Source organism: Chionomys nivalis, chromosome 8 (genome assembly GCF_950005125.1).
Source record: "Chionomys nivalis chromosome 8, mChiNiv1.1, whole genome shotgun sequence".
NCBI lineage: Eukaryota > Metazoa > Chordata > Mammalia > Rodentia > Cricetidae > Chionomys > Chionomys nivalis.
The window spans coordinates 44,823,942-44,838,280 of record NC_080093.1 but is presented as its reverse complement, the minus strand read 5'-3'; the positions used below and the strand labels follow the sequence as shown (position 1 = coordinate 44,838,280).

General features: G+C 41.0%; 1 protein-coding gene across 1 annotated transcript in view; it reads left to right on the top strand.

Annotated features, from left to right (window-relative positions):
• Patl1 (PAT1 homolog 1, processing body mRNA decay factor) overlaps positions 1 to 14,339 on the top strand; it is a 32,332-nt gene continuing 17,993 nt past the window's right edge. The window contains exons 1-9 of the mRNA XM_057779737.1: positions 1 to 149; positions 2,201 to 2,312; positions 8,743 to 8,960; positions 9,392 to 9,472; positions 9,997 to 10,191; positions 11,088 to 11,189; positions 11,769 to 11,858; positions 12,218 to 12,435; positions 13,600 to 13,689. Of these exons, the coding sequence (XP_057635720.1) occupies positions 135 to 149; positions 2,201 to 2,312; positions 8,743 to 8,960; positions 9,392 to 9,472; positions 9,997 to 10,191; positions 11,088 to 11,189; positions 11,769 to 11,858; positions 12,218 to 12,435; positions 13,600 to 13,689 (1,121 nt within the window). The 5' untranslated portion in view covers positions 1 to 134. The remainder of the gene's footprint in view (positions 150 to 2,200; positions 2,313 to 8,742; positions 8,961 to 9,391; positions 9,473 to 9,996; positions 10,192 to 11,087; positions 11,190 to 11,768; positions 11,859 to 12,217; positions 12,436 to 13,599; positions 13,690 to 14,339) is intronic.

The following is a 14,339-nucleotide window of genomic DNA, read 5'->3' as shown; positions in this document are numbered from 1 at the left end:
CTCCGGCGTACGGCGGCGGCCAGGGGTCGCGAGCCGGTGGAAGACCCGCGCGCGCGGAGCAGCCCGGGGAGTCGGCGCTTCTTTCCCTCCCTCCCCCCCATTCCCCTCCCCGCTCCCTTTCCCCCTCCCCAAGAATGTTCCGCTACGAGGTGAGTGGCTGCGACCGGAAGTGACCCCTCCCTCGCCCGCGCGCCCCTTTTTCCTCTGCCGCCCCGCCGCGTGGGTCCTGTTCCGCTGAGGAGGGGGCAGGGCGCGGGTGGCTGGGGACTCGGCATCGGCCGTGGGACTCGGGCGGAGCCCGGACCGGACCGCGGAGGGGCGGGACTGGAGAGAGCCGGCCGCTGGGTTGCGGCGGGGAGGGCCCGTTAAGTGCGGTAACCTGACCCTACACTTGCGCCTCCGCTCCCGGAGCTGCCGAGGAGATTAGCGTTGCTCCTACCCGGTTGCTTTTCCTCAGGCAGACTCCCCGGGGCCTGCCCACGGAAGCTTTTCCCGCCCTGCACCCGGAACCCCTTCTTCCCTGTTACACACATCCCTATGCACGCGGGCAGCCGTCAGGTGCAGGAGCCGGGACTGGCCTTTTGGCCGAGACTTTAGTCGGCCGGTGAAGAAGGCTTGGAGTGGGGAGGGGGGCGTGTCCGGCAGAAGTTTCTATGGGGTGAGTGAAGGAAAAGGGTGGGTTTCGGGACGTTGTCCGTAGAATGTAGCTGTTTGCTGACAGCCACCCACTGCTGTGTGACCTTGAGCAACTCCTAATCTAGGGGTGTAACAGATTCCGGATCCACGGTTTAATGACTGAGCTAGGGAAATCTTTAGAGAGTCATCCTGATTTGAACAAGTAGATCATTGTGATTTCATAGAGAGTTGCTAGTTGTTGCTTCTGGTGTGGAGGCAGTTGGGGGCCTGGCTCTGTGGAAGATTGAGAGAACCGTAGCATGGGTCGAAAAAGTTCCAGGTGAGGTAAATCACAAGCCGTCCTATTAGCGTGTGGAATTCCAATTTGGAATCTTTGAACATTGAAAGCAGTAGGGTCCTTGATTTTACATTTTTGACTCAACTTACTTTGTCTAAACATGGAGATGATGAGATACAGTGAATAGAAATTGCCAGAAGAAGCAGTTGTGCATGCCCTTAATCCCACCACTCAGGAAGCAGAGGCAGGCAGGTTTCTGTATTCAAGGCCATCCTGGTCTACCAGGCGAGTTCCAGGACACCCAGAGCAGGTACGCAGAGAAACCCTGTCTAGAAACAAAACAAAACAGAATTGCCAGAAGTAAAGAAAACGTGTTAAACTGAAGCGAGAGAAATGATTGAAATTAGAATACACCTAGCTAATTTACTGGCTGGAAGGTGAGGCAGGAGGATCAGCCTGTACCTCAAGAAACAGTAGAACATACCCAAGATGATATGGTGATTCTTGCTTTTATTCAGCGTTCTACAATCTTTGCTTTGTTTGATCTTCACACAGATTTCTTTAAATCAAGTTATATTTGGCTCAAAATTACAGCTTAACGGACTGAGGTTTAGTACCTAGCACAAAGCCTGAGACATAGTAGGCCCTCAAACGGTATCACTGAATTAATTTAAAAAATGAGTTGCAGGGGCTGGAGCAATGGCTCAGCTGTTAAAACCACTGGCTGCTCTTCCAGACGACCCAGGTTCAATTCCCAGCACCCGCATGGCAGTTCATAACTAACTTCAGTTCCAAGGGACCTGGCACCCTCACACAGACATATATTCAGTTAAGCCACCAATGTGCGTAAAATAAAAATAAATTAAAAATTTTTTAAAGTTGATTATGTGCATGATTAGACAGTTTTGTAAGAGTAGAGTAAGAACCTGTGATTGTTTTTCTAATGTTCAGCTTAATTGTGGATAAAAATGTTTTGAGTTCTGCATTCTGGCTAGAGTTTAGTTCTACAGGAAAGAGGAAGAAAGATGGAAAGGTTTCAAAGGGTTGGGAAAACAGCATGGATGTAGTGAGGAAAATATATTTTATTTTCAAAACTATATGAAACTCAAGATAATGAAGTATTCATTTATAATTAACACTATCTCAGCATGTGGAATAAAAGAATTGTGTGTTTATCTACCAAAAGTCTTAAGATGTTACTTCCATTAAAGAGAACCAGTATTAGGACTTACTTTAAATGACTGAGTAAATTTCATGAAAAGTTAACTGCCTTTCTCTTTTTTGCAGTCTTTAGAGGATTGTCCTCTAGATGAAGATGAAGATGCATTTCAAGGCCTGGGAGAAGAAGATGAAGAAATCGATCAATTCAATGATGATACGTTTGGGTCAGGTGCAGTTGGTAAGTGGCATCTTTCTTTTTATAGTGTCTGTTGATCTTATCAAGTGCTTTGGTCTTAGTAAAGTCATTCTGTATGCGTATGCATGAGCGTAGGTCAGTGTAGCATGTGCCTGGCCGTTTCGTGGAGGTCAGAGGACAGCGTTCAGGAGTTGGTTCTCATATTCCACCTTGTTGAGAAAGGATCTCTTGTTTCTGCCTCAGAGCTACATATTCCAGGCGAGGTGACCCAGAGATGGAAGTCATTTTTGTATCTCCACCTCCTGTTCCAAAGTAGGAATGTTGAGATTACAGATGTGGGCCCAGTGCATGCAGCTGTACTCTGAGGTTCAGACTTGTGCATGCAGTGGTTTTATCTGCTAAGCTGAGCCTTCTTCCCGACCCAGTTCTGTTTCTTATATAATAGTACAGACTCCCCTCAGTCACAGTAGTTTATCTTCTCTTCTGCTCTCCCGGGCCTCTGCCTTACCTGTAATAAGGGGAAGTCTCAGTACAGTGTAGCTCTAGGTTGCCAGAGCAAAGAATTTAAATCCCTGGAAAAGTAGACATTTAAATGATGATGAAAATAATTGTAGATAAAGGGAGTGTTTGTAGAGCACACAAGGAAAACTAATGGACTTGTAGAAAATTCTATGTAAGACATTTTAAAATTCAGTCTACCACAATCAAAAGGAGGAAGAGGGGGATTTTGAGTGCTAAGCTAGCTTGGGCTACATGGGAAAAAGCCCTGTCTCAAAAGGGGGAAAACATTCTAGACCATCACAGGTTTATTGCATAATTACTGCTGTCTCAAGGTTTCTTCAGTACATTGAAAACACTTTCTGCCGGGCGGTGGTGGGCACGCCTTTAATCCCAGCACTTGGGAGGCAGAGGCAGGTGGATCTCTGAGTTCGAGACCAGCCTGATCTACAAGAGCTAGTTCCAGGACAGGCTCCAAAACCACAGAGAAACCCTGTCTCGAAAAAAAACCAAAAAAAAAGAAAAAAGAAAACACTTTCTATACAAAGAATTTTGGTAATTGAATATCTTATGAGTTCATAAAAGTACTCAGAACAAGTTCAGAGAAAGTAAACTAACAAGTTTGTGCTTTTAAAAAGAACAAGTAAAGTGTACAGATGAGAACATGAAATGTAGGTATTCCTGCTTCTGCTGTCGGAATCCGGGAATAACGGTGTTTAGATTAGGGGTGTGTGTAAATATTTGTGATTTCTTTGGAATTGCTGAAGTTCAGTCTCTGCAACAAGTGTTCCAAGTTAAATAATAAGAAATCCAGGAAAAATACAGTAGTATTGGATGATCCTAAGGTGTTCAGTTTCAAAAAACTTTAAAATTGTTATAGTGGCTACTGGTTTTGCAGTAATTTAGACAGCTTAAATTCTTCAAAGCTCACAGAGTTGAATGAAGTGGCAAAAATGGAGAGGTTTGCTTTGTCTAGAAAACCAAAATTGTCACAAAGGAGAGCAACAAGAGATAACTGAAAGTAGAAGCAGTGCTTGGTAGAGAAGGGCATAGAGAGCTTTGGAGGATAGCCAGCGCTCAGGAGATGAGATCGTCCAGGAGAGTGGCATGATCCAAGATGCTGTTGTCTGTCTCCATGGAGATAGCAAAGGAAGCTATGTAGAATAGAATTACAGGCACTGAGGAATGACATGAATTGCAAATCGTATTTAGGAGGTAGTTTAGCGGTAACCCCTAAAATACAATAGAAGCAGCAAGCAGCATATGCTTCTCTGGATTTTTCTATTATTTACTAGATTTCTATTCTAGATTTACTAAGATGAGACAGCATAATAATATATTCTCAATTTCGAACCTTGATAGAATGATTTTCACCTTCTTACTGACCTTCAGAGTTTTGACAGTATTCCCCCCCCCCCCCCGTACATTTTTGTTTGTCGTCACAGTATCCTTGGAAAGGGTACTGGATTATGTAGAACTGTTATGTGGTCTGGTAAAGGTCCTTGGGGTGTGTGGTAGAGCGGCTGGTAGAATGTAGAGGCAACAGGGTAACATGGCTGGCTTACTCTGCACCTGAGAACAGAAGGGTGGTTAAGGACTTCTTTGCCAACAAAGGTTATACTAGAGAGAAGTTTTCCAAAGTCTTTGCTTTCCATTCAGAGTTTGATAAGATGGAATTGTAAACTGAAATTCTTGATTCCTTTACAACATCTTTGTTATGGAAAAAAATGCTTTATAAGTTGATCTGTCACTTCTTCGGAAAAACCATTATAGATACACAAGCAGTATACAGAGTTTAAACCAGTGGGTTTAAATTGTCGATTTAATGATTTGTGATTTGTGGTGTCAGCGCCTTGAATAATATCTGTTGGTACAGTGGATACCTTAGGTCACTGGCAACAAAAGTTCTCATGTCACCTTTCTGTAAGAAACTTAACCTTTGTCTTCTGTATAAAAAAAAAAAAGTGTTTATATCATCTCAGAGCAACAAACGGTGTTAAGTAATCCCTATCCGTTTTCTAAAAATAAAAGCTTAAACTTAACCTGGTGGTCATAGACTCCATTCTCAATATTGAACATATATTATTAATTTTTACAGCAGTGTTTGTTTCCCCTGTACTAGGGGTTGAACAAAAGCCTCACAAGGTGAGTGCTGTACCACTGAACTATATCCACAGCCTCAATATTGTCCTAATTTTAATAGATAAACAGTGGTCAAGGGGTTCAGGAACTGTGAATACAAACTGTGAGTTACTGATTGTAGTACAGGTGTATTTAGTGAAGTCTGGAAATCTGCTTTGATTTAGAAGAGCTCAGTGTTCCTCCCTGCTTTTCTCCTTATCATAAACTTAATGACTTAGATGACATCCACTTCTTGTTTTTATTAGAAATAGCTGCCTGGTGGTAGTGGCGCAGGCCTTTAATTCCAGCACTTGAGAAGAAGAGACAGAGGCAGGCAGAGCTCAGTGAGTTCAAGGACAGCCTAGTCTACAGGCAAGTTCCAGGACAGCCAGAGCTAAACTGTCAAACTTTTTCTCGAAAAACCAAAAAAGAAAAAAAGAAAAGAAAAATAGCCTGAAGATGGGCTTGAAGTTTATGGAAAGAGTTCATTCAGGGTATACAGGTTAATTAAGTGAAAAAATGTCTTCTTTTATTATTCTTTATGTCTCTTTGACAAATAGTAAACTTAGGTCAGACATTGGCATATAGCTGAGCAACTATATTTTTAGTTTGTGTTCATGTTTTATTTCATTTGTATATGCTTGTGTATGAAAGTGCATGTTTGTGTGTTGAGCTTTTAGTTTCACTTTTTATCATGTGTATTTTGTGTGGTGTATGTGTGTTCATGTTTGCATGTGTGAAGGTGTGTGTAGAGGCTAGAGGGTAATGTAACTTCCTCAATCACCCTCCCACTTTATTAAATGCTGAGATAGGGTCTCTAGCTGAATCCAGAGCTTGCTAGCCTTTCTAAGCAACTTGGCCCCAAGATATCTCTTCCCCGTCCCCTGTCCTTTTACCCCACCTCTGCAGCACTGGGATTACAGATGGAATACTACACAGATTTTTTTATGTGGATGCTAGGGATTTGAACTCTTAACCTCATGTTTATGTGGCAAGTGCTGTGTCCACTGACCCATCGCTCCAGTTCAGTTACCCATTTATTATTATTGCTGTTGTATTATTATTTTATGTTCATTGATGTTCTGCCTGCATGCATGTCTGTGTGAGGGTTGTCAGAAGCCCTGGAACTATAATTACAGACAGGTGTGAGCTGCCATGTGGGTGTTGGGAATTGAACCCAGGTCCTCTGGGAGAGCAACCAGTGCTCCTAACCACTGAACCATCTCTTCAACCCCAGTTACCTTTTTCTTGATAATGTTTCATAATTAGCCACGTGAATTCTATAATTATATATATACATATATTCTTATAAGTAAGATTTATAAGTAAAATTTAAATTACATATTATATATATATATATATACATATATATATTATTTATTTATTTTCAAGACAGGGTTTCTCTGTGTAGCCCTCACTATTCTGGAACTCACTCTGTAGACCAGGCTGGCCTTGAACTCTGAACTCTGAGATCTGCCTGTCTCTGCCTCCCAAGTCCTAGGATTAAAGGTATGAGCCACCACCACGCAGTTAAATTCTATCATTTTTATCTGAAGTATATTTTTTCCCTTTTGAGTACAACATGGTGTCTTTCCGAGCTTCTCATAATAAAGTAGCTCCTTAAATTCTTTTCTATAAGATGACACTTGACCATGCATTTTATTAAGGGGCTGAAACCCCACATGAAAGATGTCTTACCTTTAGAGGCTTGGATTTGTTTGTTTGGTTTTGGTTTTTTGAGACAAGGTTTCCTCTGTATAACAGCTCTGACTGTCCTAGAACTTACTCTGTAGACCAGACTGGCCTCCAACTCACAGATCTACCTGCCTCTGCCTCTGGAATTAAAGGTGTGCACCATCACCACTGCCCCGCATAGTCCACAATTATTTTTAATTCATTTATTTTATGTATATGAGTGCTCTGTTGACTTTATGCCAAAAGAGGGTATCAGATCCCTTGTTGTGAGCCACCATGTGTTGCTGGGAATTAAACTCAGGATCTCTGGAAGAGCAGCCAGTGCTCCTAACCACTGAGCCCTCTCTCCATGATCCACATCATTTTAAGGACACCTTAAGAAGACTAATGTTTGGATCTTTCAGAGTTCTGAAAAAGTCCTTTGACACCAAAATATTGAATTTGGAAGTCCTACCTGCTTTGCTTTTTGGATTATTAGTATTATATATGTGATACATTTCTATTTGATAAATAGTAAAGTTTAAATATATAGCCTGACTCTAAACATGAGTTAGCCTATGTAAATACTTAAGTCTCTTAAGATATGCATCATGTTTCCTACGGTGTAGTTTTAAATTTCGGAATGCTTTTCACTAGGGAATAAGTTAAATTAGTATGTTGATAGATAGTGGTTTAAAAAAAAATAAGAAAAATATCAGTATTGGGTGCTGGGAGAGACAGCACAGCAGTTAAGGACACTGGCTGCTCTTCTGAGTTCAATTCTCAGCAACCACATGGTGAGTCACAGCCATCTACAATGAGATCTGGTGTCTTCTGGCCTGCAAACATTCCTGTATGCAGAATACTGTATACATACTAAATAAGTAAATCTTTTTTTAAAACATGAGTATTTCCATGTATTTACACGAGAAGATATCCAAGGTACAATGTACAGAGGGCTCTGTCGTCATCATCACAGTGTGACCTGTCTTTGAACGTCTGTCTGTTTACACTTTCGTCTACCTTTCTTCCATGCTCCCATAGAATTTTCTTCTAGTACAGTGTGTCCTTTGCTTATTCATTGTGTTTATTTTCTTTGTTTTCCTGTTTGAATGAAGACTAGGAGAGGGTAGCTTTTCTGTCGTGTACATTGGATCCTGTGTTCCTAAAACAACACTTGTCATATAATAAAGACTTTAAAAATACTAACTAAAATTTAATAGATTCAAAAACTTAAATTCTAAGTGGTTCTCAACCTTCCTAATTTTCAACCCTTTAATATAGTTCCTTATGTTGTGGTTACTCCCCAACAATAAAATTATTCTCATAACTGTAATTTTGTTATTTTTATGTATTATAAATATTTTTGGAGATACGCTTGCACAAGAGTCTGTGGCCCACAAGTTGAGAACTGCTGGCTTAGAAGAAGATGGCAGTTAAATTTAAGAGAAAGTCTTGTGTTAGTGCTATAGGTTTTTACTTTTTTCCTGTAGTGTTTGCCTGAAATATCTTCAAATTCTGAAACTAGTTGTGTACCCAAAGTAGTATAAAGACCTATCCACAGTTTAGAAGTAAGATTCAGACATTATTAGTTAATACTTGAAACTGTTGAGAGAGAGAGAATGAGTATGTGACTGTATTCCTACATGAGTGTCCAGGTATGTGCTCTTTTGTGTGTGGAGATCAAAGCAGGTGTCCCACCTTGGAGCTAGTGTGCTAGGCATCTGCAGGATCCCTGGCCCGTTATACAGGTACTAGGATCCAGATTTCAGTCTTCATGATTGTGCAGCAAGTACTGTTATCCACTAAGTCATTTCTCCAGATCCCCAGAGCTTGTATTTTATTCCTAATATTTTCTATTTTTAATAGTGAAAAGTTCACTTTATGTCGTGTCTGTTTACAGAAACTTAACTGTCATAAAACCTTTTTTATAGATAGATAGATAGATAGATAGATAGATAGATAGATAGATAGGAAAAATTTATTTGCTTGTTTGTTTTTTTCTGAGGCAGGGTCTCATTGTTCTACTCTGGCTGCTCTGGAACTTGCTGTGTAGTCCAGGCTGACCCAGAGCTCACAGACATCTACCTGCCTCTGCCTCCCAGGTACTGGGATAAAAGACATGCACCACCCCGTCCAGCTGATCTACATTTCTTCTGTGAACTGACTTGTCTTACAGATGATGATTGGCAAGAAGCACATGAGCGCCTGGCTGAGCTGGAAGAGAAGCTACCTGCGGCAGCTGATGAACAAGCAGGCAGTAGAGAGAGGGATGAGATGGACCTGTTGGGTGACCATGAGGAGAATCTCGCAGAAAGGCTCAGTAAGATGGTGATTGAAAATGAGCTAGAAGATCCAGCTATCATGAGAGCAGTGCAGACCAGGCCAGTTTTACAAGTAAGTTACTGTTATGTGGGAACTAACAATAGCTCAGATAACAACAGATTAATAAAGTACTGAGCTTTATCATTTATTTTCTGTTTAATAACAGAATTACATGTGCCATAGAAAATTATTAATTGGTCAGTTGGGGTGACTCACATATAAATTGCCAGCACTGGGGAGGCTGAGGCATGCAGATCTCTGTGAGTTGGAGTTAGCCTAGCTACTTAGTAAGTTCAAGGACAGCCTGGGCTACAGAATAAGACCCTATCTCATAAAAGAAAACAGACCGAAAGGTCGATAATTCCTGATATTGGCATTTTTGTAGATAAAGTTGAGGAATTGTGTATTCTGGGACAGTGTGACATCTTATTCCCAAGTAGTTGAGTATCAAGTCCAAGAGCCACACTTTTCTAGACTCTGTGTGTACGTTTCTTTTTTGGCAGCCTCAACCCAGAAGTCTGAATTCCAGCATCTGGGATGGATCTGAAGTTCTGAGGCGAATCCGTGGACCACTTCTTGCTCAGGTATTAAACATTTTCTTTTTGTGTACAATGACTTGTATCCACAGATAAGTTAGCTCCCGTTGTCATCCTTGTCTTACTGTGATAATATAGTATATTATTAACAGTAATATACTGTAATAATATAGAAGTGTGTCTCATTCACCAGTGTTAGCATTCTCTGCTGTATCCAGAGAAATGCTAATGCTCCCTTCCTCAGCCCTCTGTTTAAAGGCTAAAAGGGAGTTGTTAGAGCTCATAGATGTCAGTGTACGATTTGAGCTAGTTAAATTCTAGACAGAACTGCAGATCAGGGCCAGATTGTTGGACAGTGGTAGGACACAGGGCCAAAGGGCTGATTATGAAAGGATAATATAAAGGAATTTTATGGGAATCATAAAATTGGTCATGTAATTTATCAAAAGTCAGAGAATTGTATACTAAAGGATGACTTACTATATGTGAGTTAAAATTAAATAAAAATTAAGATAACTTCATTACAAGCTAGATAATTTCTCTGTATGGTTTTTAACCACTTCCTCAATTAGGAAATGCCTACAGTGTCTGTATTAGAATATGCCTTGCCTCAGCGGCCCCCACAGGGCCCAGAAGATGATCGGGACCTTTCTGAGCGAGCTTTACCAAGGCGGTCAACATCACCTGTCATTGGAAGTCCTCCTGTTCGAGCTGTTCCTATAGGCACCCCACCTAAGCAGATGGCCATTCCCAGCTTCAACCAACAGGTACCTTTCATTAATGTACACAGCCCAGAATATTGGGAGTCTGGGCAAAATTATTTGGGATACTGGGAGGAGGGTGGACATTGTGGGTAGGCACTAAAAGAATAGCCAATTAGAGAAGAAGTTAGTGCAGATGAGACACATTCCCTAATACCATTTGCTGCTGCTGCTTCTGAGATCTTTTAACTGGGGGAGAAAAGAGTAGTTAGCCACATTAGTACATTATATCCTTTTTGAAGTGTTTTGCTGGCTGCCGGGTACATTAGCAGAGAGATAACTGAAAGCTGGGGGGAGTGGGAACACTCAGCATTGTCCACATCCCTTTTTACCTTTAAGATATCCCTGCTTTCCCTAGAGCCTGTGCAGTCCTGTTCCATAGACTTTCCTCCACCTGAAACCAGCAGCTGAAAAGGAAGGCCAATTTGGAAGGTATGGGGGGAGGGTGGTGTTGGTATGGCCTAGTTAGGCTCAATATTCTAAGAAATGGTGGAGTCACAATGTATCACAACATTGCTGAGCATGGCGGCCATATCACTGAGGCTTCAGAATAGGACTTAGTTAATCCTCCAGCTTTCTTATCATTCCTTGTCCCTCGCTATAACCAAAATATATCCACTTGGAGAAAATTTTCAAGTCAGAATGTCTGCTGGTACTTCCCTCAGATAGCATGGAAGGGTGGGGATACTGGAGAATTAGCTAAATCTTCCTCAGTTAAGATGAAACTAATTTGTGAGAGGAAGTGAACGAAGGTTCTATGTTTGAACCCATAGCCAGAGCAATTTGCTTAGAAGTAGGGCTTTGCATTGAGTTCTGTGTCTCTACCAGTACTTGAGGGGAGGGAGTGTAGGAAGGCAAAAGACTGATTCATTGAATGTAGTTGTGTATGTTTGTCTTAATAGATTCTGTGTCCGAAGCCTGTTCATGTACGGCCCCCAATGCCACCACGTTATCCTGCTCCCTATGGTGAGAGGATGTCACCAAACCAGCTCTGCAGTGTCCCGGTATGTCACTTTATAACATAATAGGAATGTATAATGTGAGCTTCATGATCACCATTAGTATGTAGTAGAGCTGATATTTTCTAGATTATATGTATTCCTTGTAATCTCCTTATTTCCTGAGGTTTGTGGTCCCAAGGTCAAAGGAGAAAAATTTACTTTGTTGCCTGCCACTTTTTGTAAGCTCAGCTGGGAATTACTATATATGCCTGTATTCCTAGCACTCAGTAGACTGAGGCAGAAGGATTCTTAATTCCGGGCTAGCCTGATCTGTATAGCGAGTGAGTTTCAGGCTACCAGTTCAAGCTACTTAGCAAGACTCTGTCTCAACAAAAGGAAAAGCGCAGAAAGATCTGCGTTTGTTTTTATTTTCTGCTACTTAAGCCTTTCATTCTGCTGCTGTCTTTTTCCTTTTACATGGATATAATGTTTCATAATTTCTTGCATTCTTTTCTGATATAAAGCTCTCCAGTTTGAGGGTATTTAAATCTAACTTTATACCAAATTTATTCTGAGTTTGCTTAATATATTGATTTGCTTGATCCATAATATGAACATAATTTCCCTTTTTTGTGTCCTTAGAACTCCTCCCTTCTGGGTCACCCTTTTCCGCCTAGTGTTCCTCCTGTACTTAGTCCCCTGCAGAGAGCACAGCTTCTTGGAGGAGCACAGGTAAGCTTACGGTTTAGCCATACCCCATAAAGATAATCCTACTGTCCTAAAATCCATTGAAGCGTGACACCTGCTTCTTTCACTCTTAGCGCGTGGCCCTTTGTTTTTATTCCACGCCCCCCCTCTCGTTTTCTCAAGCAAGAACATTAATGGAAATAGTATTTACCTTTCTGATGGTGCCTGCCTATAATTTCAACACTTGGGAGACTGAATTAGGATCATGTGTTTGAGACCAGCCAGAGCTACACGGGAGTTCCCAAACAACTTGAAGTACATAATGAAACCCTATCCACAGAGGGGAGTGGAGCTAGTGGGAATTGCTAATTCTATTATACTAAAGATCTTGTTCTTCTTTGCAGCTACAGCCTGGACGGATGTCTCCCAGCCAGTTTGCACGGGTCCCTGGATTTGTTGGTAGCCCCCTGGCTGCCATGAATCCTAAGTTGCTACAAGGGCGAGTTGGGCAGATGCTTCCCCCAGCACCAGGCTTCCGTGCCTTCTTTAGTGCTCCACCCCCCACTACACCACCCCCCCAGCAGCATCCTCCTGGCCCAGGACCTCACCTGCAAAACCTAAGGTATACAAAACATGTCTCTGTTGATCCATTGTCAGCCATTTTAGTTTTATGGTATAAAAGTTTTATTTCTCATTTAGTTTTACAATGTAAAACTTTTATGATATAAGTGTTTGAGAAGCTCCTGGATCCTCAAGTTGTCAGAGAACTGCTTGAGTCTTCAGGCTCTACACTGCTCTCTGGAGTATTATGCCTCTTTTGCACATGATAGATTAATTGCTTCTTTTACTAAAGTTTTATTTCATACCCATTTTTCAATTATTATGCAGTAAGATACATGGTGGTGATGACTGAAGAATTACCACAAAGAAGTAACAGATAAAGACAGGCCAAGAAGCTAGCTGATCTCAGTCCAGCTGAGTTGCTGGTTTTATAAGGAGATGGACTTGGATTCTGCTCTGATAAAATTGTGTCATCTTATGTAGATCATGTCAGTTCATGTTCTCAAGAGAAACATCAGTGGAAGATACATATATGTGGGGAAAGTTATTTTAATCTAAGGAACTGACTGGCAAATTGGAAATCCATTTAGTAGGCTAGAAACTACGAGTCACATTGCAGTCTTGACCCTGAAGTATGTCAGCTCGTAGGCTAGAGTCCCAGCAGAATGTTATTTCTGATCTTGATAGAGGTTTCTTCTCTGAGGGACTTCTGGTTTTGGCTGTTAGGCCTCCCAGATTAGGGAGGGCAATTTCTTAAAGTCAACTGATTATAAATGTAAATTATGTCTATAAAATACTTTCATAGCAGTGTCTGCAGTGGGATTTGGTATCATAAATAATAATATAAACTTTGGTAACATAGATAATCAGATTGACATGTAAAATTAACTGCTACATATACAATTTCTATGTCATTCCCACAAAAAAAAAAGTTAAAGCTAAATACATTGAACCTGTTAGGAACAAGAAGAATTGTATCACTTTGCTACCAAAGCACTGAAGTAGTTCACTGAAGGAACACTGAACGTGTTTCATAGTCGTCCTCTGGGTTAAGGGATTGGTCATTGTGGAAGAAATTTAAAAATACAGCTTTCCCTTCTAAAAGATGGTTCACTCTGACCATCCCTTGAGTGAACATGTGTAACATTATCCTGTACTGACAATCTTTTAAAAAATGAAGTCATCAAGATGAGGTAATCAAGATCCATTTTCCCATTTTTCTTAGACCCCAGGCCCCAATGTTTAGACCAGACACAACTCACCTTCATCCACAGCACCGGCGCCTGTTGCATCAGAGGCAGCAGCAGAGCAGAAAGTAAGTACTCATCATTCTCCTGACATGCAAGAGGAAGCTGCTGATGCGGGCTACTTTTGGTTTGTTTGGTTTTGCTTTTTTTTTTTCTACATTTGTTAAGTATGGAGCATATTTTGTTGTGTTTATGCTGTGTGTGTGCATATGTGTATCTGTGGAGGTCAGAAAACAACTTTGCAGGGATTGGTTCTTAGCTTCCACCAAGTTGGTTCTGGGAATTGAACTCAACTGTCAAGTGCCATAACCCACTGAACTATATCACTGGCCCTTCTTTTCTTCTCTTTGTTATATATACGTGTGTATACTGTATACACACACACACTATATGCTAGCTCTCTAAATGACAAGATTTATGTTACATATATTTACTTATGTATGTGATAGTCAAAGTCATGTTGGCCTTAAGTCATAGTTAAAGTTGATCTCTGACATTTATATTCCTTATCAAATTTATAATCACATCTTAACTGCCTTTTTCTTGTCTTCTAATTCAGAAGTAATCTTAAATACAGTAAGTAGCCAACTCTAAATGTAGGTGTTAGTGAGCACAATGGTCATTCTTTTCCTGTCATTACTTTGTATTCATTCAAATGTAAATGTATACACACACATGTGTGTGTGTGTGTATGTGTGTGTGTCCCTGACTGTGTGGC